At 35.4% G+C, this 25,831-nt stretch overlaps 1 protein-coding gene across 1 annotated transcript in view; it reads right to left on the bottom strand.

The window, feature by feature from the left end:
* The window catches only part of UBR3 (ubiquitin protein ligase E3 component n-recognin 3 (putative)), a 205,486-nt gene that overhangs the window by 117,301 nt on the left and 62,354 nt on the right, over window positions 1-25,831 (bottom strand). The window contains 11 exon segments of the mRNA XM_010849413.1: window positions 2,471-2,556; window positions 2,891-3,024; window positions 3,126-3,178; window positions 3,918-4,046; window positions 4,401-4,490; window positions 4,582-4,647; window positions 9,746-9,832; window positions 15,951-16,084; window positions 16,663-16,842; window positions 23,473-23,701; window positions 24,894-25,024. Of these exon segments, the coding sequence (XP_010847715.1) occupies window positions 2,471-2,556; window positions 2,891-3,024; window positions 3,126-3,178; window positions 3,918-4,046; window positions 4,401-4,490; window positions 4,582-4,647; window positions 9,746-9,832; window positions 15,951-16,084; window positions 16,663-16,842; window positions 23,473-23,701; window positions 24,894-25,024 (1,319 nt within the window).

The following is a 25,831-nucleotide window of genomic DNA, read 5'->3' as shown; positions in this document are numbered from 1 at the left end:
AGGCAGTGGAACCAGAGATCAAACTGCCAACATCCGCTGGATCATGGAAAAAGCAAGAGAGTTCCAGAAAAACATCTATTTCTGTTTTACTGACTACACCAAAGCCTTTGACTGTGTGGATCACAATAAACTGTGGAAAATTCTTAAAGAGACGGGAATACCAGACCACCTTACTGCCTCCTGAGAAATCCGTATGCAGGTCAAGAAGCAAAAGTCAGAACAGTACAGGGAACAACAGACTGGTTCCAAATAGGGAAAGGAGTACGTCAAGGCTGTATATTGTCACCCTGCTTATTTAACTTATATGTAGAGAATATCATGCAACATGCCAGGCTGGATGAAGCACAAGCTGGAATCAAGATTGGTGGGAGAAATATCAATAACCTCAGATATGCAGATGACACCATCCTTATGGCAGAAAGCAAAGAAGAACTAAAGAACCTCTTGATGAAAGTGAAAGAGGAGAGTGAAAAAGTTGGCTTAAAGCTCAACATTCAGAAAACTATGATCATGGCATCCAGTCCCATTACTTCATGGCAAACAGACAGGGAAACAATGGAAACAGTGACAGACTTTATTTTTGGGGGCTCCAAAATAACTGCAGATAGTGACTGCAGCCATGAAATTAAAAGACGCTTACTCCTTGGAAGGAAAGCCATGACCAACCTAGACAGTATATTAAAAAAAAGAGACATTACTTTGCCAACAAAGGTCCATCTAGTCAAAGATATGATTTTCCCAGTAGTCATGTATGGATATGAGAGTTGGACCATAAAGAAAGCTGAGCATGGAAAAATTGATGCTTTTGAACTGTGGAGTTGGAGAAGACTCTTGAGAGTCCCTTGGACTGCAAGGAGATCTAAAAAGTCAATCCTAAAAGAAATCAGTCCTAAGTATTCACTGGAAGAACTGATGCTGAAGCTGAAGCTCCAATACTTTGGCCACCTGATGCTAAGAACTGACTCAATGGAAAAGACCCTGATGCCAGGAAAGATGGAAGGCAGGAGGAGAAGGGGATGACAGAGGATGAGATGGTAGGATGGCATCATTGACTCGATTGACATGAGTTTGAGCAATCTCCGTGAGTTGGTGATGGACAGGGAAGCCTGGTGTGCTGCAGTCCATGGGGTCGCAGAATCTGACACGACTGAGACTGAACTCAACTGAACTGAATCGGCTGTAATATATAAAGCTGGCCACAAGAGGGCTACATAACACAACAGTTCAATAATAACTTCAATAATTAACTGTAATTTTTAAAAATAGCTTAAGGCAGCTTAATTTTTAAAATAGCTTATTTTTAAGATAGCTTAATTAATAGCCTACTAATAAATTATATGCTGAAGAAGTTCTGATGTATATTTCCCCAAAAAAATGAATACGGTTTCAGGAAATGAAAAAAACAAACCTTTTAAAATTAATCTCCATTTTCAACAATTTGCAAATATGTTATATACTTCGTCTTCGAAAATCAAAGACAGTATACTAAATATCAGCCCAGATTTTTATGAGCAAAGATTATTTCATAAAAGACGCAAAATGTTCTCCTCAAAATAAGAATGAAAAAATACTAAGCAAATGTTTCAAAAAGAAGAAAACCAGAAAATCCTAGATTCTTTCCTATTGGTTTCACATTAAAGCTATATAATATTTTCTAAATTCAAAGTTACGGAGAATTCTTTTGCTCTTTTACAGCACTGATACACAGTACATAAAGGCTGAATGAAATCATCAAACAGTATCAAGTTGTTGTCTGCTTAAGAAAATCTTCAAGGTTATCAAACAGACTTTCTAACAGGAGCCAGTTCATAAAAGTTTAGTCAATTATTTCAAACAAAATCATAATGTACAAAGTAAATTTAGTCAAAAATTCACAAAGCAAATTTTACCACTAAATAACATGATAACCTTTGTCTAAAACTTTATTAATACCTTAAAAAAATAATAAAGTGTTCACTGAATCCTCAGTCCTATACAGAGAACCTTAAGGTTTTAAAGTCTGTAGACAATAGCCTTTGCCCTTCAAAGCCTCTTGGTTTAAAACTGAATTCTCAGGAAAAAATACTCAGAATGTTTAAAACTCTGATAATTATAAGACATAACTCTAAATTTTAATGATGAATTCCAGCCTGGTTATACAAATACAGTAGATCTAGCTGCCTTTTACCAAGTGTCCAGCTCCCTTTTACTACTGCTATCCTAGAAGGTCAGGTTCCGGGGTGCCCAGAGCAAACAGTCCTGATGCTTAAGCAAAGTCTAACAAGAGCACCCTGAGAGATGATGATTAGAGGCAAATCCGCCACTGGTCTTGAACACAGAATTGAACAAAAAATTGGGAGTTTTTTTCCACATTATTTTCCAACCTCAAAAAAAAAAGTTTTAATCAGAAAGTGATATATCTTTAATCCATAAATATTACTTGTAATTTAGATCCTGCAACTAAAAGAAAATTAAACTCTTGAAAGGATATGAGGTCCAGCAAAGAACTGTGTGTTCTGTCATTCATACACAGCTGGGCTACCATCTCTGCTCTCAGAATCTCATCATCAGACATTCCTAAAATTAAAAACAGAATTAATATATCTGAATATTTATATATTATAAAGAAACAACTTACCACACAATTAAGTTATTTTACCAAAATGAGATGCTTCAAAAATCATAGGGCAAAGAAAACAATGCCCCAATATAACTGCAGTTTAACTACCCTGGTATTTGCAGTTCCCTTAAGTAAGGGTTCAAAGAATATTCTAAAAGGAGTATTAATGGTAAAACATATCGTGTCAAGAGTTTGAAATGCATCCTTTCCTTTTTTTCCATAAACCAGTTACTACCACAGGGTAAGGGGAGGAAAGGGAGGTACCCAAGTATTTGTATTAGTGCTTTTTACCTAAATGTAAACGAAGACTCAAAAGAATCACAAGAAATGTAAGAGCGCCTTCTAACATGGATCTCTCATGCTCTGCATCAAGTACTGTGTTTTGATGTTGTGAAGCCATTGTCAACAAATCCACTACCTTAAATCTATTAAAAAAATATTTGAGACAGATTTTTTTAAAGTTAAGACAAAATTAACTTAAATTCCAAATACTTCCTAATACCTGTATTAATAAAACTATGCTTACCTTTCAAAGACAGATGAAATAAAATAATCCGGATCAAGTCTAGATGCACAAACCTTTAAAAGATCAATAAATAAATAAATAAAAATAAAACCCACAAAGTTTATTTCTCAGTAGTCAGTATTTATTTATTCAGTATTCTTTTTCTTTTTTTCTTCCTTTTTTCCCCTCTGGGTATGCACATGGCTTGCAGGATCTTAGTTCCCCAACTAGGGATTGAGCCTGGGCCCTTGACAGTGAAAGCACCAAGTCCTAAGCACTGGACCATGAGGGAATTCCCCAGTTTTATTTCTTGTGTTTATCATTCCTCTTATTTTCTGTATCGCATTTGTTCAACAGCTTACCTGGAAGCAAGTCTTTTATATGCAAGTCACGCTTGCCCTTTATTTAACTCACAGACCAAGCCAATATACCCCCAGGCCCCTTGGCCAGGGCAGGTACCAGATAGCTGGGGATAGCCTTTATGCCCTAAAGCTCACCAAGATGATTCAAACCAGCCAATGCTAAACTACTTCCATAGCCCTGCCCTGCCTTTCCTATGGAAACCCCAGTAAAGCTTCTGATCTAGGATTGCCCCTCATTCCTTCTGTCTCCTGACAAAAATCTAATGCTTCCCCTTTGGTCCTGCGTGGCATGGCATGCCTCTCTTCCTTTGGGAAATGTTAAGTAATAAAATTCTTCTTTCAATAGCACTGACCTCTGTGTCCTCATTTAGTCACCTCTATAAATTAAAATCCCACAGGTACAAATGAGATACTTCTTAAGTTCAATATCTGCATCACTAGATTGGCTTACCTGTAACAGGTAAATGTCAGGATCAATCATGGAATTACAGAAATGAGACTGGACATAGGTCATGGCTTGTCCTTTGATCTGCAGACCATTTCTTACCCACATATTGCTATGGATTTCAGCAAGACTTGCCTAGTAAAACAAAAATTAATTGAACAAAGAAGTCATCTAAAGTCAACCTTTATAAAATCATGTTATGATAAACAATCATTTCAAAATATTTTACAGCTTAATCATAGCATAAGCCTGATCTTCTGTCCAGTATTTAGGATATTCAGCTCAAATATATAATTTTAAAATAATCACTATATTTTATATATTTCTTCTTTTGGAGCTTATATATGAGCTAAGTTTCCATGATGACTCCTGGGTACATTTATAATAATATTCACTGAACCCTTAAATGAAATCTCCTGCATTGCAGACAGATTCTTTACCGTCTGAGCCACCAGGGACTCCAGCCAGCCCAAAAGCCTAAATACATACCTGAATTTGGAGTGGGTGAATCATTAGTTTCATTAACATTTCCTGATCTGGTAAAACAGAATCCAAATCTAGTTCTTGACATTTCACAGCCTAAAAATTGTTATAAAAAAAGTTACTAATTGAATACATATTTCCCAATGTTCAAAAACAGATGAACAGAGTATTTAATGAAAACTTTTACCTTACTCAAAAACATAGCATAATAACGATGTAGTGGCAGATGAAAAGTAACTTGGTTAGGTGCTGGCTGGAAAGAAAGAAAATCCAAAGTCAAATAATACTTTATCAAATTCAAAGAAGGTTTTGAAATGCTAAAACAACACTTTCACCTTGATTTACTGGCCTACACTTTTTTTTATCAAAAAGTAAGATTTTAGAAGTTACAGTTTCTTTTTTTTTTTTTTTTCCCCTCCTCCCTCCTCCCTCCCCATACCATCCCTCTGGGTCATCCCAGTGCACTAGCCCCAAGCATCCAGTATCATGCATCGAACCTGGACTGGCATCTCGTTTCATACATGATATTTAACGTGTTTCAATGTCATTCTCCCAAATCTTCCCACCCTCTCCCTCTCCCACAGAGTCCAAAAGACTGTTCTATACATCAGTGTCTCTTTTGCTGTCTCGTACACCGGGTTATTGTTACCATCTTTCTAAATTCCATATATATGCGTTAGTATACTGTATTGATGTTTTTCCTTCTGGCTTACTTCACTCTGTATAATAGGCTCCAGTTTCATCCACCTCATTAGAACTGATTCAAATGTATTCTTTTTAATGGCTGAGTAATACTCCATTGTGTATATGTACCACAGCTTTCTTATCCATTCATCTGCTAATGGACATCTAGGTTGCTTCCATGTCCTGGCTATTATAAACAGTGCGGCGATGAACATTGGGGTACACGTGTCTCTTTCCCTTCTGGTTTCCTCAGTGTGTATGCCCAGCAGTGGGATTGCTGGATCCCACTAGAAGTTATAGTTTAAAAACCCACTGTAGAAAAAATTATTCCAATTTAAAGACCCAAATGCAAGTTCCTTAAAGACAGAAACTATATACTCAAACTACATACTCAATCCTCTGACACATCTCGTACAGAACAAGGGATGGAAGATGTTTCCCTTTACAGTCGGCCATTTCAGAATCTTCAAATGCATGCACAACAAATGTGATGATAATAACAAAAACAATAATCACAGCTAACATTCACTGAGTGTGCCGGTCACTGTGCTGATAAGCACTTTATTCATATTTAATTTAATCCTAGGAGACCTCTATGGGGTCTGAATATTTCAATTTTATGAATAGGGAAATTCAATTTTAAAAAACTTAAATAACTTCCTAAAGCTAACAGGTAGTGAACTGAGAAGCTAGTCTGCTATATTCAGAATTATCTGAGGGTCTGACTACAGCCCTATCCTGAAGTGCAGTTAAACGGCTTACCTAGCTGGATGAGATGCTCCCCGTATCAGTGGTGAACACACAGTCTCTATAGAAAAGCTTAGTACAGTACATGTCAAAGATCTTTGATATCCTTGTGGATATTATAAAAAGTGTATTTTAAATCTATGACTCCCATGGGTCACACTATTGCTAAAGGGCAAACACAAATAGTTGTCTTTCTTAAACAAGAAAAATGAAACATTAAAAGGTATCATTTGTTTTTAATGCTTCTATAAATTTTTAGTAAAGTTTTCTCCTGTTAAAAAAAATCTAGCCAAAACATTCTCATAATTATGCTAATATAGTATCATATTGAGTCATAAAGATTTGAAATATGTCACCATCTATGAAAGAGTTTTTTCCAAAACCAGTATGAGAATAAAATCCTCTTTAACATGTGAATAAACATCTACAGAAAGTTGTTCTAATAAATGTTTGACTTCCAGAAAAAGGAAGGAATTTCTGACACATGCTGCAATGTGGATGAACCTTCGAGACATTATGCTAAGTGAAATAAACCAGTCACAAAAATACATGTACTGTATGATTTCACTTAGGTATGCCGAGCAGTCAATATCATAGAGACACAAAGTACAATGATGGCTGCCAGAGGCTGGGGGTAAGGGAAAATGAGATTATTGGGTTTCTTAGGAACAGAGTTTCAGTTTTACTAAACAAAGTTCTGGAGGTTGGTTGCACAACAATGTGAATAACTGTATACTTTAAAAAAGGTTTAAAAGGTGGTAAATTTTATGTGCATTTCACCATAATCAAAAATAAAAATCAAACAAGTTTGCCCTATATTACTATCATCTTTTGAGTAACATAACATATACCAACTAGCTAAATCAGAATCTCCTTCAATTTTCTTTGAAGGCATCAAGAACAGTGGTGAAGAGCAGGCTCTTAAAAGCTGGGTTTGCATGCATTCAAATCCTGACTCTGCCACCTATAGCTATAAAACTGAGAACAAGTTACTTCACTATGCCTAAGCTGCCTCATCCATAAAGTGAAGATAATAAGCAGATGGACAACTGTGAGGATCAAGTAAAAGAACACAGTACCCAACACACATTTCTATTAACTGCCAAGCCATAGGCTCTATCTTGTCTTTTAAGGCTTGAGCATATGCTAAACACACATTCTTCTGCAGTTCTACACTCCATAATCTCCCTTTGTCCAATGTCACAAATAAGCTACTTGAAAAACTCTTTTAACACTCCTTCCAAATATACTGAGGTGTTCCTCAGATTCCATTCTCAGCTTTCTACTCTTCTCATTTGAGACACTTTGTTCAGTTTATAGCTTTGGCTGCCAACACAAGATGACTACTAAATCTCAGCAGAAATCTCACTCCTGAACTCCAAACCCTACATTCAAGTATCTACTGAACATCAACACTTAATTAACAACCCGTGGGGACCACAAATACACTGTGTCCAGACCAAACTCAGCATCTTTGCCCTATAACTCAATCTTTCTCAGTGTTTCTTCTGCAAATTCCCAGTAATACAAATCTGAAATGTAGATTCCCTCGAATCTCCTCCACTTGATAAGGCGTCAAAGTGTGTTTGATTTTCTAAGTACCTCTTAACTCTACTTTTTCCTCTCTTTCCACATTGCCTCTAACCAACCTTAGCTCAGGCTCTCAACATTTAGTGCCCAGATTTCAGTGCTAACCTTTGCTTCTATCCTTACCCTCTATAAGAAGCTTTTTGTGGTATCTGCCTAGCTCACAAACCTCCCTCTTATTCCCAGAATGTCCCTTCCTCCCCACTTTCCAAATACATACACACAGGAATTGGAGCCTGACAGTCAAGTTTAGAGTAGTCACATCTGATTAGATCAGGGCAGGGGATCCCTATCCCATCATGGACAATGAGGTTCTCTCCCACTTGAAAACTGAACTGGGATTTAAAGACATCTGTGGAGATTCTTGGAGTATGGCTGAAACTGCAATATAAGGCAATTATAGGAAGATAATGTTCAACACAGGCAAAAAAAAGCACAGAAAAACCAATCTACAGAAAGAGAAGAAAAGAATGAGGGAGAAAGAGCAAGGAAAAGCAAGAGACAAGAGCTCTTGTTCAGCTTTCCACTCAGTTCCTGAAGTCCAGAATGCCATAAGATCCCTGAACGATCTCTCTGTACTCATAATAAAGTATCCCTCCTTTAAATCAGACTGCCTTAAAAGTGTTTTGAAAAGAAGCTTAATTAATACATCTACTTAAATCTGTTTTTAAATGCATATTAAATCTTCATACTGCCAGGAGGTAGTCTTATTGAAACATTACTTTAACCCTATTTATCATTTATCCATTTATCATCTTTTAATGGCTCCCTATAGTTTTAACCTCCTTTAACTGTCCAACTCTTGATAGGACTCTTTGGCTTTATCTATTGTCATATAAACTCACACACTGTAAGTAGAGCCTTTGTATATGCTTTTCCCTTTGCCTCAAATGCTATATATACTTGCTCCCACTGGATTAACGTACCATAAGACTTTGCTGAAATGACATTTCTACTAGGAAGTTTTTCCTGAGTCCCTCAGGGTAAATGAGATGCTCCACTCTATTCTCCCCTATAGCACCCTGGTCAGAATTTTATACAGAAGCGTTCTGATCAAATTAGCCATTTACTTGTCTTCTATTTCCTCAAATTAGGAACCCTTTCATCACTGTATCCCCAGTGTTTAGAACATAGTAAACATTCAATAAATATTTGCTGGGTGAACACATGTTCTACTTTCCTCTCATGAGAGAAGACTCTAACTACTCTGCTATATACTCATAAATGTTCCTCTGCTATACACTCATAAATGATATTTAGAATTTCAGGATTCTTAAATGGCCTACACTTTTGGAAAAATTTATTCCATCCTGTGTTCTAAGTGATTGTTTGATTTGTCTTAATTCAGTTCAAAAATTATTATTTACTTCATCTGTGCTGGATTATTGCAGTAACTTCTGACCTCCATTCTCAGGCTGACAGAACAAATATTTATCACATATGAAATCCATGCCTCTTAGTCAATCCTCATTGGCTAATAGTATTATCTTAAAAAAATGAGTAGAGAGACTCGGTAATGCTTTAAAACAAACAAAAACACTGTCAGAAGACACAGCTATTTGATTTGTGACAGAGCAACAATTTTTACTCAGGTATGCCTAACTCTAAAGCTCTTTCCATTGCCAACAGCTAGTATAGCTGAAATACTACCAGACAAGCAGTTGAGAGATGTAGGCTCTGGACCCAGAGTTATTAGTAGTTTGCCATACAACTACAGGCAAGTCATTTAATATCTCTGTATCTCCATTTTACATCTATGAAAAAGGAAAGGATAATAACATCTTCCCTACTTAACCAGGGTTGTTTTCAGAAACAAGTATGTCAAAGCACTTTAAGAAACAAGAAACTTTTAAACATCGTAAAAGACATATTGTTTGATTCCCAAATTCTATTTAATCTTTTATTCTTTTTTCTTTAATTCTTAATTCTTCTCAGTTCATTATCAATAACAATTACTTTTATTCATGCCCACAGAACACTGACCAATTAATAAAGTTGTGGTACCTTTCCCATCAATCTCCTCTATTCTATTCACATTTGCACTGTCACTTTTTCCTCCCTGAAAGAAACTGATATTCACTCCTGAGAAATATACATTTAATAACATTAAAAATATATCCTTCTCTAGGAAATAAGCAAATAGTTAATGTACTGTAGAATCCCCTAAATAACAAATGATTGGTCTCTTACTTCCCACTTTTGTAAAGCCTAGTGATTTTATGCTTATTCTGACATCTTTCCCTTATCCCATGAAAAGACAGTCATTATTTTCAAGGTTAAATGAGATCTAACACTTTTCTTAAATGCTTTTACATAATCAAAAATATACATACCTCATCTACGAAGTTAATAGCATCAAACCAGTCTTGAAGAGCTTCAAGGCAATATCTAACAACATTTCGGGTATATTCTTGAGTTTCCTAAAATAATAAGCTTTATAAATTTACAGTATATAAATATATATATGCTCAACTTCAAAGTATATGCAATGTATAAAAATGGTTATGTGTATTATATATATGTAAAATAATAAAATATACATATTTTCAAAATAACCACCTTTGCCATTTCAAGAAATCATCATTTCACAAACTAATAGTAACAATTAGTGATAGTCATAAAAATTAAAGAACACAATATATCACCCTCTATATAATATATTCCTGAAAATGAATCAAAGCTGAAATAAATTTATGTGATGTAAATTGGATTCCATTTCAAGAGATCCTAAAAATGTAAGTTCCCTACTGTTATTATTGGGTGGAGTTTCTTTTGGAATGATAAAAATAAAAGTTCCAGAAATAGATGGTTGCACAACACTAAGAATGTATGTATTTAATGTCACTGAATTGCATACCTAAAAATGGGTTAAAGCAGTAAAAAAGAAAAATTATGTTATGCATATTTTGCCACAATAAAAAAAAGAGGGCAGAACATATGAGTTCTATAAACAGCCTGTGAATATCTTAGCTTGCAAACGACTATGTTCCCCTTAAAATAAGGGTACTGTGGAAGAATACTGTGGGCTTCCTGGGTGGAGCTAGTGGTAAAGAACCTGCCTGCCAGTGCAAGAAATGTAAAGACTCAAGTTCGACTCAGGGTCGGGAAAATCCCTTGGGGGAGGGCATGGCAACCCGTTCCAGTATTCTTCCCTACAGAATCCCTAGGACAAAGGAGCCTGGCGGGCTACAGTTCATAGGGTCGCAAAGAGTCGGACATGACTGAAGTGACTTAGCACACACACACGAAAGAATATTGTAATGTTTTATGGAGAAATTGATTCAGTGAAATGGGAAAGTATTAAGTTACACAGAAAATTAAATCATGATAGCCTCTCTTTAAAAAAGTAGGCAAAGGATTTGAATAGACATTTCTCCAAAGAGGATCTACAAATGACGAATAAGCACAAGAAAAGATGCCAACACTATCAGTCATTAGGAAAATGCAAATCAAAGTCACAATGAGATACCACTTTATACCTACTTGGATGGTTATAATTTTTTAAATGTAAAATAAGTGTTGGCAAGAATATAGAGCAACAAACTCTCATACATAGCTGGTAGAAATATAAAATGGTGCAGCCGTTTTTAAGTTAAACAGAGTTACCATGAAAGTGAAAATGAAAGGTGCTCAGTCATGTCCGACTCTTTGCAACCCCATGGACTATATGGTCCATGGAATTCCCCAGGCCAGAATACTGGAGTGGGGAGCCATTCCCTTCTCCAGCGCATCTTCCCAACCCAGGGATAGAACCCAGGTCTCTCGCACTGCAGGTGGATTCTTTACCAGCTGAGTCACCAGGGAAGCCCACAGAGTTACCACATGACCAAGCAAGTCTACTCTCATATATCCAAGAGAGTTGAAAACATGTATTTACACAAAAACCTATACAAATGTTCACAGCAACATTACTGACAGCAGCCAAAAACTGAAATCAACCCATGAATGGACAAATTAGTGTGATATTCCTATGCTATGGAATACTATTTAGGAGATTAGTGGCTTCCAGGAAATGAGACAAGGTTGGAACTGAGAGGCTGAGTTTTCTTTTTTGGCAGGGGGTAGGGGCACAGGGTTAAAAATGTTCTGGAATTAGTGGTGACAGCAGCACAACTTTGTGAATATACTATAAACTACTTAACTGTATAGTTTAAGAAGATTAAAATGGGGAACTTCATGTTATGAGAATTTTATCTCAATAAAAAGTTTTTTAGAAAAACATTTTAGGGCATCAATGTCAACAAAAGGTACCATCACTGTCAAACAGGTCACTGTTGTGAAGAAGCAAATGAAAACAATGTGCTTACAACGCTCTACGTCACGCTCTAGCACTGTATCTGACAAGTGCTGGTTAAGTGCTCCAAAGAGTCATGGCCAGACTCAACTTGTGTCTAGCTTGCAGTAATCTAAAGCTTGCCACTAGATGGAAATTTCACAGCTTATTTGTTCCTGTTTAGAAAGCAAAAACTAGTGACATTCTAGAAATGTGCCATCCCTTTATCCAAGCTATCTATTATTAATTTAGTATAACTTGTTCAATGATCCCTTAGCACTTTTAAGAACCAAATAGCATACAAGGCAATCATACAAAGAAAGTAAGCTATCAGGTGAAGTTCCCTTTTTTATTGCTAATCCTTTAGTTTTACATTTTATAATTAAAAAATATAAAGAAACAGCTTTTCAAATACTTTTTTTTCTAGTTTACAGTTCTAAAACCTCACAACACTGCTGCTAAAAACTCTAGACATTCCTCTTTAAGAGACAATTATAGCAAAGTGATAAAAAGCACTGGTTCTGAAATCAGATGGATTTGTTTTCAAACTCAAGCTTCTACTTGTAGTTGTGTAAATGTGGACGAGTTGTTCAACCTCTGAAAAAAAAGGGATGATACTACCTACTTTTAACAGATGCTATGAAGATTAGATAAGAACATAACATAAGGAATATAGTATAAGAATAAAGTCTGGCATAGTATAGGCTTTCAACAAGAGAACATCTTATCTAGGACCCAGATGTCCCTTTAGCTGACAAACTCCTCTCTTAAGTATTACAAGATAACATGAGCTCATTTTTCTCTCTGTCATCTTCACTTCTTAGATTAAGGGACCCAAAATACAATGAAATCCTGGCCTTCAAAAATGAAAAATTACTACTGCCTGAAAATAATGATTTCTCTTCATCACAGAAACATAGCTTCAGTCTTATAATCCAAATGCATCCTAAACAGTTGTCAGAATAATCTTCCTAAAATACTGATCTTTTCATATCAACATCAGATCAATCCTCTCTCCAAAGGCAGCATCTTTTCTGTTGGCTTATATGATGCTGCACTCTTCTGGTTTTTTCTCCTTTCCCTTCCTGACATTTAAATGTTAACTTTTTCTTCAAAGTCCATTTCCCTTTTCTCCCAACTTGACTGCATTCCATCCCCTGGCAGTAAAGGCCATTTTTATTCCCAAGGGTCTAAAAGTTATACCCCAGCCCAGACTTCTTTGAGTACAAAACTCATATATCCAACTGCTTATTTACTATTTCCACTTGGATGTTTCAGAGGCATCTCAAACTTAACATATCTAACTCTGAAAACTTTAAACCTACTTTTCTATTATCTTTTTCACCTCTGTAAAATTATCTCCATATATAGCTACTCAAAAATTTATCTAACTCATCAATAACATACACTCCATCACCAGCCCTTTTGGTTCTACCTTGAAAATACATCTTTAACATTCAAAATGCACCTTTAATACATCTTGAATTTCAAACCTGAAATTTCTAGAATATTACCACAGCATCTTAACTGGTCTATTTGCTACTAGTCTTGATGCTCCCCATACTCTCCTCAATCCAGTCTTTCCAAACAAACAGAAGGAACTTTTAAATACAAGTCTGATCACATCAAACCCCTACTTTAAAATATTCACTGGCTTCTCCTTAAAATTAAAGCCAAGGCTTATTAACATGATCTATAAGAACCTGCATTAATAATCTACTCTCTGCCTATCTCTCCAATCCCATCTTATTCTCTGGCTCCAGCCACAAACTCCTTAAAAAGACCAATTACTTTCTTATTGGGGGTAGGTTATTTCATACCATCTCCCCTACTACCAGCCCTAATCCCACTTTTATTCATATAGCTGGCTTCTTCATATTTTTTCTTCAAAAAGGCCTTCCCTGATCCTCAAATCCATCAGTCTCCACACTCGTCATTCTCACAGTAACCTGATATTTTCCTGTAGAATATTTACAAACGCTTACAAAACAAGTCTACGTGCTTACTTACTTAATGTCTATCTCCACTACTAGACTGCTCCACAGAGCAAGAACCACATCTATTTGATTTGTCTGACACCCAAAACCCAAACATCTAGATAGCATCTGGCATAGAACAGCGTTCAACAGACTTTTTTTTTTTTCAAATAAATGAACAAACAAATCTCATATTAGATGACAGGGTTTTTTTTTTTAATAAATGCTACAATGGAGATTAAAGGAGGTACACAAAAACAGAGACTAGAATCATAAATCTGAAAGAAGTTAAAATGAGCAGATTACATGTCAGCTGAGTCTTTGAATACAACCTCTGAAAAGCTAATACTAATGGCTTTTCATTCCAGTCAGAACTGCTGCCAAGATCCTGCTGTACACCAAACAAGTCAAAATCTGTAGCAGTGACACTTAAGCACATATATTTTTTAAGCTTCCCAGATGATTCTCATGTAAGAGAAGCACTGGACTAAGCAGAAAGAATGAGCGCATATGTCAAAAAAAAAAAGGACTAATTTGAACAAAAGCACTGAAATCAAGAAAGGAACTGCATGCTGAGGAATAGTAATCAAGCCAATGAAGGCATGGAGGTAGATGGGGTATAGGAAGGCAAATTACGACAAATACATTGAAGACAAATTGTGGAAGTTCTTAAATCCCTCTACAGGAAATATGGACACTATCCTGTAGACAGAAAGGAATGTGAATGATTTTTAAGCAAAGGAGAAATAAGCACAGAGCTCAGAAGTAACTTAGATATTAGGAAAGACTAGAGTAGGAAGACTCTAGAGGCAGAAAAATCAGTTAAGAAGTTACCTTAACAACCCAGATTTTTTAAATACTGACATAAACAAAACAGAGGAAAGAAGTGGTAGAGAGAGACATTTCTGGACAAAAGAGAGAATTCACGGTATCTGATTATAGTTTGAACACAGCTGGGGAGGTTTCTATATTGGAAAGCTGCATCATTTATAACACCATACATAAAATGACATAAAGGACACAGTACAGACACATGTTTTTAAAAAGTGAGTTAGGAACCTGAGAAAACTCATGTACCTATAAGGAGAATACCAGAATATTCTGACATTCTACACTGAATAACCAGAGCTATTGGAAATTTGAACCTGGCTAGCCTGTAACAAAGTTGTGAGTCATCTGTATTAAGAGAAAGCTGGAGTCATGAGAGAAAATAGAAAGCCACTTAAAGAAACACATACATTTAAAGAATATATGTAGAAGAGTCTCATAATAACCCTGTGAGTAAGAGCAGGCTTTGCTGTCCCATTTCTGTTTTGTTCCCTTTAGGTTTTTAAAAGAAAAAGTCTGAGAAGTTCAAATAGTTTTAAATGAGTTGACCAAGTCACCTAAGTTGAAAGAGGCAGAACCAAAAGCACTATACAATCTTTTGCAGCATGCTTACTGGTACAGGCTAGCAGGTAGGACTTCACGCGATCCATACAGCAAAATCTTAAGTCCTTAGTTTCATAGGGCCAGGAGATAACATTTTTCTGAACTATTCAAGGATTCTGGAGACCCATCAAACCAATACTTTAAAATGCAAAGGTAAATATATGTATTTTTATAGAAAGACAAAAACACATGCAATTATAAGTGAGCCGGGCTTCTCTGGTGGCTCAGACGGTAAAGCGCCTGCCTGCAGTGCGGGAGACTGGGGTTTGATCCCTGGGTTGGGAAGATCCCCTGGAGAAGGAAATGGCAACCCACTCCGGTACTCTTGCCTGGAAAATTCCATGGACTGAGAAGCCTAGTAGGCTATAGTCTATGGGGTCTCAAAGAGTCAGACGGGACTTCACGTTTCTTAATCAATTATAAGAATTTATGTTGTTGTTATATACTCTTAGGTTCTTTTCACAAACAGGAATTGCATGAAATGTATATTGATTTTGTTCTTGGAATCTTAAAAGTGTAAACTTTATTGCAGTTTATCCTCATCGCTTGAAAGATAAGAAACATTAGGTAACTAACTGATAATGGATAAAATGAAACAATAAAGATGAATGTGAAGCTACAAAGACTATTTACAGTAAGGGAAGGCTAGAAAGATCTGATAATTCATTTACATAAATCAAGTCCAACCTACCTAAGAATAATAATTACTGTCTTAGGTCAACTTTCACAGAGCTGAATTCAAAATTAAACACTGCATATTATTACATACAAGTAAACAAGTCAATGTTTCCACAAATCTTCTTCTTAAAATTATTTTAAAGGTAAATACAGAAATTAACAAAAATATTTTCAACATACCCTAACTTTACAGTGTGATAAGAGTCCCCACATTGGCTGTGCACAGGCTTCAAGTTCAGCAGCAAAGGCAGCATAGTAGGTCTGAGATTCAAACTCCACATGCTCATTTAGTTCTCGCTTATTTAAGTTCATACCTTACAAAAATTAAAACAGATATAAACCATGCTGAATGGAAACAAACACCTACACTCAAAATTAAGTAAAATACTTCCTCATACCAAACAGATTTTAATGTTCACAAATGGCATAAATGACAAAATATGTACAGAAATTAATAAATTATTAAAATAGTCTGGTCCTTTCGGAATTCTTTATAAACTAGACTTTCTTAAAAACATTTTGTGAATTATCTCTTTCTTATGTAACATAATTGAATATATTAAATAAACTCAAAACTATTTTAATTGGCACTGGTTGAACTTTTTATGGAAGTGTTAACAATCTTTCTTATAAGAAAATTTCTAGATTAATGCTTTAAAATGCTTTTTAAAATTACACTGCTATTTCCTATATAATAGTTTGACTTTTTTCGTAACTCTGATATGTTTCATGAGCACTTTATTAATACTTACAAATATCAATTAAAATGAGACATTTCACGTGTAACTGAATGATGTGCTATTTATTATCTTTTAATTAGTGTCTGATAGTTTACTATTAGTAATTTTGCAAACTAAAAATAAATAAATAAGAAAAAAACTGAAATTCATACCTTGAAAGAAAGATACAAAGTTCATCCATGTCACTAACAAACCATGGTCCTCCAAAAATCTCTTAGCCACACTTTGATGAGAAAGGATATTAATAAAATCACTGACAAGAGGCCAATAAGTGTTATTCTTCAGCAATGCTTCTCCACAATTCACTACAACGTGTAAACTATTTTCTTCATCTAAAACAGACACAAACACATACACCCAAAAAAAATCAGCTTAAAAAAAATAGCCTGATTATCAATGATAAAGATTATATATTTTAGAATCAGAGTCACCTAAATTCAAACCCCAACCTGACATTTAATACCTATATGGCTTCAGGTATATTACATAACTCTGAATCAATTTCCTCACCTATAAAAATGGGGAAAAAACACATATATTAAGGCAATTAAATGAAACATTAACATAACACTTAGCACATCATTACAATTATTACTACCTGTCAAACATATTACATGATATTGAGTTATGAAACTATAAAATACATACATAAACCTCTTAAGCCTTAAAAAAAAAAAAAAAGCCTCAAAGTTTAAACATCATTGGAAGGAAGCGATGGGGAGGATTAGGCTTGTATAAAATCTTTACTATTAGAAGTTATAGCATGTATGTATTAGCTCTCCTGACCTATTTCCCTATTCCAGCTTAACTGATTCACTGGACAAACAAGCCCCCCGTTCCTACTGTAAAACACATTAATACCCATAATACAAAGAATGCTCAAAGTTGAGCCTATTCCAGACTACACAAGACCCAAGGTATATGCTTATCCAGAGTCTGTTTTGTTTCTGTTCATACTAATTGTTCTTTGTATTATAATCATAAAATTTAAATCACAAGTATATAATCTGATAAAACACGAATGCATAAATAGAGCTATTATAAAAGCTGGATCATAAGCTTTTGAAAGACAATAAAAGTGCTTAAGAAAATCTTGGAGGAGAAAAATCATAAGAGTACAGAAGACTTTTAAAACTCAGACTGTTTCATAAAAATTTTTATGTTCTTATTCTACTTTAAAGAAACTGAAAATGGAAATCACAGGTGCTGCTTTACAAATGTAGTATATACAAGAAGGATAAAAGAGAATTCCAGTAAAGAATACAATAACTTACAAATGCTTTGCCCAAAATGAAAAAACTGGAGAACAAACAACCATTCTTATGATTTAAGTTAAAATCCTCTGTTTCAGATATCTATGTATCATTTTTAAACAATTCCTCACTCTAATCAACTTTCTAACTAACCACCCTATTGTCAAACTCATCAGTGAAGAGGGCTTCTACTGGACTCCATATTTCTATAAATTAAATTTAGGTTTCATTTCGTGAAATTATTTTACCGAACTCAAACTTAACAACATATGAAACAGGACCCACAATAGAATGAGAGAGGGTATAGCTGAATGAGGAAATGGAGATAAGGGAGGTTTTACAAATTACCCACGCCTAAGATTTGGAAACAGCGACAGACTTTATTTTGGGGGGCTCCAAAATCACTGCATATGGTGATTGCAGCCATGAAATTAAAAGACGCTTACTCCTTGGAAGGAAAGTTATGACCAACCTAGACAGCATATTAAAAAGCAGAAACATTACTTTGCCAACAAAGGTCCGTCTAGTCAAGGCTATGGTTTTTCCAGTGGTCATGTATGGATATGAGAGTTGGACTATAAAGAAAGCTGAGCGCCAAAGAATTGATGCTTTTGAACTGTGGTGTTGGAGAAGACTCTTGAGAGTCCCTTGGACTGCAAGGAGATCCAACTCGTCCATCCTAAAGGAGATCAGTCCTGGGTGTTCTTTGGAAGGACTAATGTTGAAGCTGAAACTCCAGTACTTTGGCCACCTCATGCGAAGAGCTGACTCATTTGAAAAGACCCTGATGCTGGAAAAGATTGAGGGCTGAAAGAGAAGGGGACGATGGAGGATGAGACGGCTGGATGGCACCACCGACTCAATGGACATGAGTTTGAATAAACTCCGGGAGTTGGTCATGGACAGGGAGGCCTGGCATGCTGCAGTTCATGGGATCACAAAGAGTCGGACACGACTGAGCGACTGAACTGAAGATTTGGAAATGTTCTCTGACAGCTACAGCCATTATAAGTGAGTGAGCAGTTGATTTTGATGGGACAGTGCTTAGGGATGCCGAGATTTTTTTAACTTTTATAAACATTGAGAATCACTGTTTAATTGAAATCAGAGGATGAACAAGCAAAATACAATTAATCAAAATCACTATTTTCCTGACACTGCTTTAAATACACTACTGTCCTTGTGAAAAATACCTTGGAATCTATAATGAAACAAAATGACTAGAACTTCTATTTTTATCCAACTGATACTTTTCCAAATATAGATACAGAGACAGCAGTGATTCAGTGTTAGATGATATTCAGTTCAGTCGCTCAGTCGTGTCTGACTCTTTACGACCCCATGAATCGCAGCACGCCAGGCCTCCCTGTCCATCACCAACTCCCGGAGTTCACTCAAACTCACGTCCATCAAGTCAGTGATGCCATCCAGCCATCTCATCCTCTGTCATCCCCTTCTCCTCCTGCCCCCAATCCCTCCCAGCATCAGAGTGTCAACTCTTCGCATGAGGTGGCCAAAGTACTGGAGTTTCAGCTTTAGCATCATTCCTTCCAAAGAACACCCAGGACTGATCTCCTTTAGAATGGACTGGTTGGATCTCCTTGCAGTCACTCAGCAACAAATATTTACTGAGTTACCTACCGAGAGTCCAGCATTCTAGTAAGCTCTGAAAATAAAGTGGAAAGTAAATCAAGATTTTATACAGTCTCTTTCTCTGCTGAGATTAATATAAGAAGATACAGCATGGTAGGGCTGTAATAGAAAGAGTACAAGAAGTCCTAAGAACAAATAAAGCTGGTCTACAATTTAGGAAAAAGAGTTTCCTGATGAAGTGATGTTTATACTGAGATTATACATCATTCTACAGAATGATGTAGAAATTGTGATTAGCCAAACAAACTAGACACGAGGAAGAAAAGGTATTCTAGGTAGAGGAAGCAGTATAAAAAAGATTGGAACTACTGGACAAAGAATGCAGAGGTTAAGTGGCACCACTGAGTCTAGATGGCCTTATAAATCAGCTTTAAAAGTCTGCAGTTCATGAGACGAGAATGGCAAGCCACAGAGGGGGTTTTAAGCAAGAGAGGACATGAATAGATGTTTAGTGTGGAGAGTGATTACAGAAGAGTGCTGATGACTAGTAACATAAGGCCTAGAGATGGCAATGGCTTGAACTACGGTACTGGCATAAAGAGCAGAGATGAAAAGAACTGGTTATTCTAATATATTTAAAGGATTTAAATGACAGACCTGGTGATGGTCACTATATCTACAAAGAGTAAGAAGTCAAAAGTGACTCCTAGGTTTTAGGTTGGGCAGCTCTGTAGATGGTTAGTGTGGTGCCAAAACAGCAACCTGAGCACTAACACACACAAACTTATAGACACACACACACAGGTAATAGGAAAGAAGCAGAACTTCATAGACAGAGAATGAGTTTTTGGTGTTGACATTGTGTGTGTGAGGTGCCTGAGGACATCCAAAGAATATAGTTCAATAAATAATATGATATTCAGGAAGGATGATCAATCTGGCATTATGAGCAACTACAGACATTACTACAGTTATGCAACACACGGTTTAAAGTTCCATTCTACACAGACAATTTCACAGGACAAACTGTAAAATTTCAGGGATATGGAAAAGTATAAGAAAGTAAAAGTATAAGGAAGGGGTCAAGTACTACTAGAGGCTTTTTCCTTTTAATCTTCAGTTATTGCTGTGGCCATGTGAATACTCATTGTATCAGCTCCTACATTTACTAACAGTATAGACAAAATTTTCAAACACTGTCTAATGACAATGCATACAAAGGCTAGACAGAGGCTGTTACAAACTAAAAAGCATAGAGAACTTGGGTAATATCTCTAGCTAATTCAATATATTTAAAGCTCATTCCAATACTCTTCATGTAAAAACAAGAAAAACATATGGTGTTCTTAGAAAACCAGTAAATATGTACCATGAAATGTTACATACTTTAGAAAGAGGAAACAAAAACAGCATTGGAGCTAAAGATAGTGTTAGACTTGGCTTAGAAATTATGTAGTTTGTTGCTAGAAAAAATACATTTATATTTAAAGATCTTAGCAATGCTACTTGTAGCTATTTAGCTTTTGGAATATTCAATCTGCATAAGAATTTTCAGGACAGACTAATAGAAGAAAGTATACATAGAAAGCAATGAAGACTACGTAATACAATTTCAGAAAATACGGGAAAAGTAAAAAACACAGAGATAGCAAGACCAAGTGCCAAGAAACACCAACATTGACAGAATAAGCAGAAAATAATTTCACACCACACAAACAACAGAGAATCAACAGTGTGAAATGCTAATGAAAATCAAGCAAGATAAGGTCCAGTGTTTTATCACCAGCTGCCTTATCATGTAGTCATAGAAAGGGTGACCATATAATTAATTTTATAAACTGGAACACTTTTGAGAGTAAAAAAGACTGTATTAAAATTAATGTCAAAATAATAGGCATAACCTGGAGCAGTTCTAGGAAAAGTAGGACATGTGGCTAATGGAGTCCTGGACAATTCTGGAGAAGCAACAGAACAACGGAAACAGACACTAATGGAGGTGGGTTAACGAGTGACTAAAAGTTAAGGAAACAAATACAAAAGCTCTCTCAGGAAAGCTGGCTAGAAAAAGAAATGGAGGCAGACTCATATACAGCCTCTTCCCAAACATTCTTCTCTAAGACACAAGCCGTACATAATAAGCATAGCTAAACCACTTAGTCAAGAAAAAAGGTTCAATTCTTTCGAAAAGAGTAGATACTTTTCATTTTTCCAAGTTTGTCAGTTTATAAATTAAAAATGCTATATTTGTGAAAAGTCCTTTTCTAATTATATAATTCTATGTATAAAAATATCATTGATACAGTTCAATGATGACAGATACTACTTCAAAAAAGAAAAAGAGTAATATACACAGCTGATGGACAGGGAGCTGGCGTGCTGCAGTCCATGGGGTTGCAAAGAGTTGGACACAACTGAGCGACCGAACTGAACTGAATATACACAGCTAAGTATCTAATAAAGAAAAGGGCATCCTACACAAAGATAGAAAAATAATGCAAAGCAGTTTTTAATATTTCCATTAAAAAGGTAAGCAAGTATACTGCTTTATGTAAATAATATATTATTCTCCCATTATACTTACAATGGGAAGTCAGAGTTATTGTACATAGTGAGGCGGAGTATGAGTTTTGAAGTCAGACACCTAGACTTACACTCACAGCTAAACCATAGATCACTGACTTCTCAACTCGTAAGCCACAGTTGCCTCATCGTTGCCTCACCTATGAAATGGAAAAAACAGTATCTACTCCCCAGAATTGCTGATGGTTAAATTAGATAAAACATATTAAAGCACTGGGAAAGAAACCATGGTATACAGTGAGTGCTCAAAAGATGGGAGCTATCATTATTAGTAGTAGTTATTATTACATAGAAGGCACCATGCCTGCACTGATCCCTATACAAATTTTCAGGCTATGGTACTGCACCTGAGAATAGGCAGACTTTCAGTATAAAGAGAAAACAGGAGTTGGTATGCAAAAGGAGACAACAGTAGAAGGCAGGTTTCAAGCGTAAGATCTCCCATTCACAGAGAATGGAAAGGTCCTAAAATTAAATTTGATGCATTGTTTGTTATTATTTTTTAAATTTAGCTCCAAGTGCCAACAAGTGAAGACAAAGTCCTATTAAAATTGGCCAGGCTATACTGTGACTAAGAACAAAGATTCTGACATCAGGAGATACAAAGTCCTTCTTGGTTCTGCCATCTACTAACTATATATTCTACAACAAATGACTCAATTTCTCTAAGCCTCAATTTACTCATCTTTCAAGTGGAAAAAATAATAACACCAATCTAGAGAGCTGTTCCTGGAATAGGAAATGGCAACCCACTCCAGTATATTGCCTGGAAAATCCCATGGACAGAGGAGCCTGGCAGAATGCAGTCCATGGGGTCACAGAGTTGGACACGACTGAAAGACTGAGCATACACAGAGAGTTGTTCAGAAATTTAATTGAAACAATGTATAAATAATATTAACACAGTGCCTAGTACATAGCAAATACTCAAATAATATAAATTATTATGAGACGGTAAAGTCAAGATGAAAGACCACAAAGAAATAAGAATGGGAGGAATTCCTAGAAATGTTATGGCAATATGAAAAGGCATAAAGGAAGAAAATTACAGATCACACTAAAGGAACATATAAAAGGCAAGATTTACTTCAACTTTTAAATTATAAAAGTATATACATATAAAATGTCTAAAGCTGACAATAATAAATTCATGACTGCAAAAATAGAAATATACCTAATAAGAAAATGGTTAAATAAGTTACAGTAAAGTCATATGATATTACTATCTGCAATCATTAAAAATCATGTTCTTAACGTGTATACTTGACAGAATATTTTAAAGCACATATTCTTATCTATAAAAATACTCAGCTCACAAAAAGAAATGAAACATCTCAAGATGTTAACAAGTTATTTGTGAATAACAGAACTGTATTTAAAGTTTTTTCTTTAAATTTTGCTAAAATTTTTCAAGCTTTAACAAATATGTATTATTTTATAATATTTTAAAAAACTACTTTTAAGCATAAAAAGAGTTTTTAAGGCTAGTTATGCAAAGTGTACTTATAAAACCAGTGAAAATAATTCTGAGTTTACCTTGTAGCTCACTTTTAATAAGGCAACTTTCCATCATGTATAACAGCACAGTGACCATAATATCCAGCAGCTGACATTCTTCTGTTACCTGTCTGGCTAGCTCTTCATTGCTGAACAACTGAACACTAATATGCACAATTCTGTTAGACATAGTGTCCGATTCATGACTTTTCTTCAGTGTCTTCATAATGAAAGCATAATGCTGAACAAAAGTTTTTGTAAAAGCAACCTGTAAAATGTTTTAAACAGGAAGAAAAAAACACAGTTTAATTTTGCTGGCACATTTTCAACGTATTATATTATTAGCATTTTAAAGTATAAAATGGTATAAAGTAAAAAGTATAAATTATAAAGTATAAAATTTATAAAGCTAAGCTATGATTAGCTTATGACAATGTCCAAGACAATTGGAAAAGTAATTTCAATGACGGTAGTCACTGTACAAATGTAAATTTGTCCCTTTTTTGAAAATTTGCAAAATAGTTTGATAGCTAAAAAAATATTCAATATGCATTTTAAATTATTAATGTTTTAAAGCAATTACAAAGATGGTTTAAAAACACAAATCTTCACTTTGCACAACGGTATCAATTCACTAATGTCAAAGTATGTCTTTGTCCTGTGCTAACTACTTTAGCAATAAAATCTAAAGTCTCATTTGAAAATCATCATGTTGTTTACACAACTAAACAATAAGTGAGTCAATGTGACTACTCCAAAAGTAATGATATTTTTTCCTATTTGATCTGAAAGCCAACCAATATTTAAGTTTTCTTTTTTGTGTACCATATACACTTCATCTATTATTTTCTTAAGGAGACATAAACACACAAAACAGCATCATTAAAGTGTCACTCCTAAAGAGGCTTTACTTTTTAAACCATAAGAAGAGCTAACCCATGATTCACTGTCTTTTCAGATACAAGGCTGTATAACTTTGCCATAACCATACAAGAGTAACTGGTGGGTCCACACCCTCTGAGACTAGAGACTTCACTCATCTACATGTGTACATGAGTCAATACTATTGTGTCTTAACAGTTATGGCCAGAAGCTACTAACTCTGTGCTTTTCCCATGCTGAATCTCACAATCTAAATTCAGTTGTCCCCATTAAACATTTTCTCAAAGCATGTTGCATCTTTCTCCTTTAGAGAATTTACTATAATTTTTAACTACATATTTATTTGTGTAATTGTGCTTTTGTTTGTTCCCCAGCAATTTCTCTGGACCAAGTCTCATGCAGAACGGTAACCCTAAGGATCCCACTCTGTAAAAGTGCTTTGATTCATATCTAAAATACTGTGCTTTATGTAGGCCCTCTTTTGGCAACTGAGCTGAGAAATACATCAAAAAGATTTAATGTTGACAAGGCAAAGAAAGGTGACCAAAGTTCAGAAAAGAAGGAAAAAATGTAAATACCTTATACTCTTGATCTGGAAGCATGTTGAGTAAGAAAGTCACCATCTTCTGCGGAAATTCATACTTTATTGTCCAAAACAATAGCTCTTCTAAGAAACTTTTATGTTTCAAAACATCCATTATGGATTGATCTACATAAGAAAAATAAAATTTATCACCCTAATGATTTAAGTTGCTCATCTCATTTAAACCTTACTATAACAACCCAGCAACCTCAAACATCTGAATATGCCTAAAAATCAAGGCTATCCTTTCAATAATTGAAATGATAATACTAACAATATCAAGTTGTTTCTATAATATCCACAGTACAATAAAATACTTACTTAGTCCTTATAATTCAACATAAAGTAGTTACTAGAAAAATAATTACTTGTCCTTAAACATAAGAACCAGACATGAAACAATGAACTGGTTCCAAATTGCGAAAGGAGAATGTCAAAGCTGTATATTGTCACCCTGCTATTTTAACTTATATGCAGAGTACATCATGCAAAATGCCAGGCTGGATGAAGCACAAGCTGGAATCAAATATGCCAGGCTGGATGAAGCACAAGCTGGCAGAAATATCAATAACCTCAGATATGCAGATGACACCACCTTTATGGCAGAAAATGAACAGGAACAAGAGCCTCTTGATGAAAGTGAAAGAGAAGAAAGTGAAAAAGCTGGGTTAAAAATCAACATTCAAAAACTAAGATCATGGCATCCGGTCCCATCACTTAATGGCAAATAGATGGGGAAACAATGGAAACAGTGACAGACTTTTTTTTCTTGGGCTCCAAAATGACTGCAGATGGTGACTGCAGCCATGAAATTAAAAGACACTTACTCCTTGGAAGAAAAGCTAAGACCAACCTAGACAGCATATTAAAAAGCAGAGATATTACTTTGCCAACAAAGGTCCATCTAGTCAAAGCTACGGTTTTTCCAGTAGC

The sequence above is a fragment of the Bison bison genome, unplaced genomic scaffold (assembly GCF_000754665.1).
Source record: "Bison bison bison isolate TAMUID 2011002044 unplaced genomic scaffold, Bison_UMD1.0 scf7180017864282, whole genome shotgun sequence".
NCBI lineage: Eukaryota > Metazoa > Chordata > Mammalia > Artiodactyla > Bovidae > Bison > Bison bison.
This window is presented reverse-complemented; position numbering and strand designations above follow the sequence as displayed.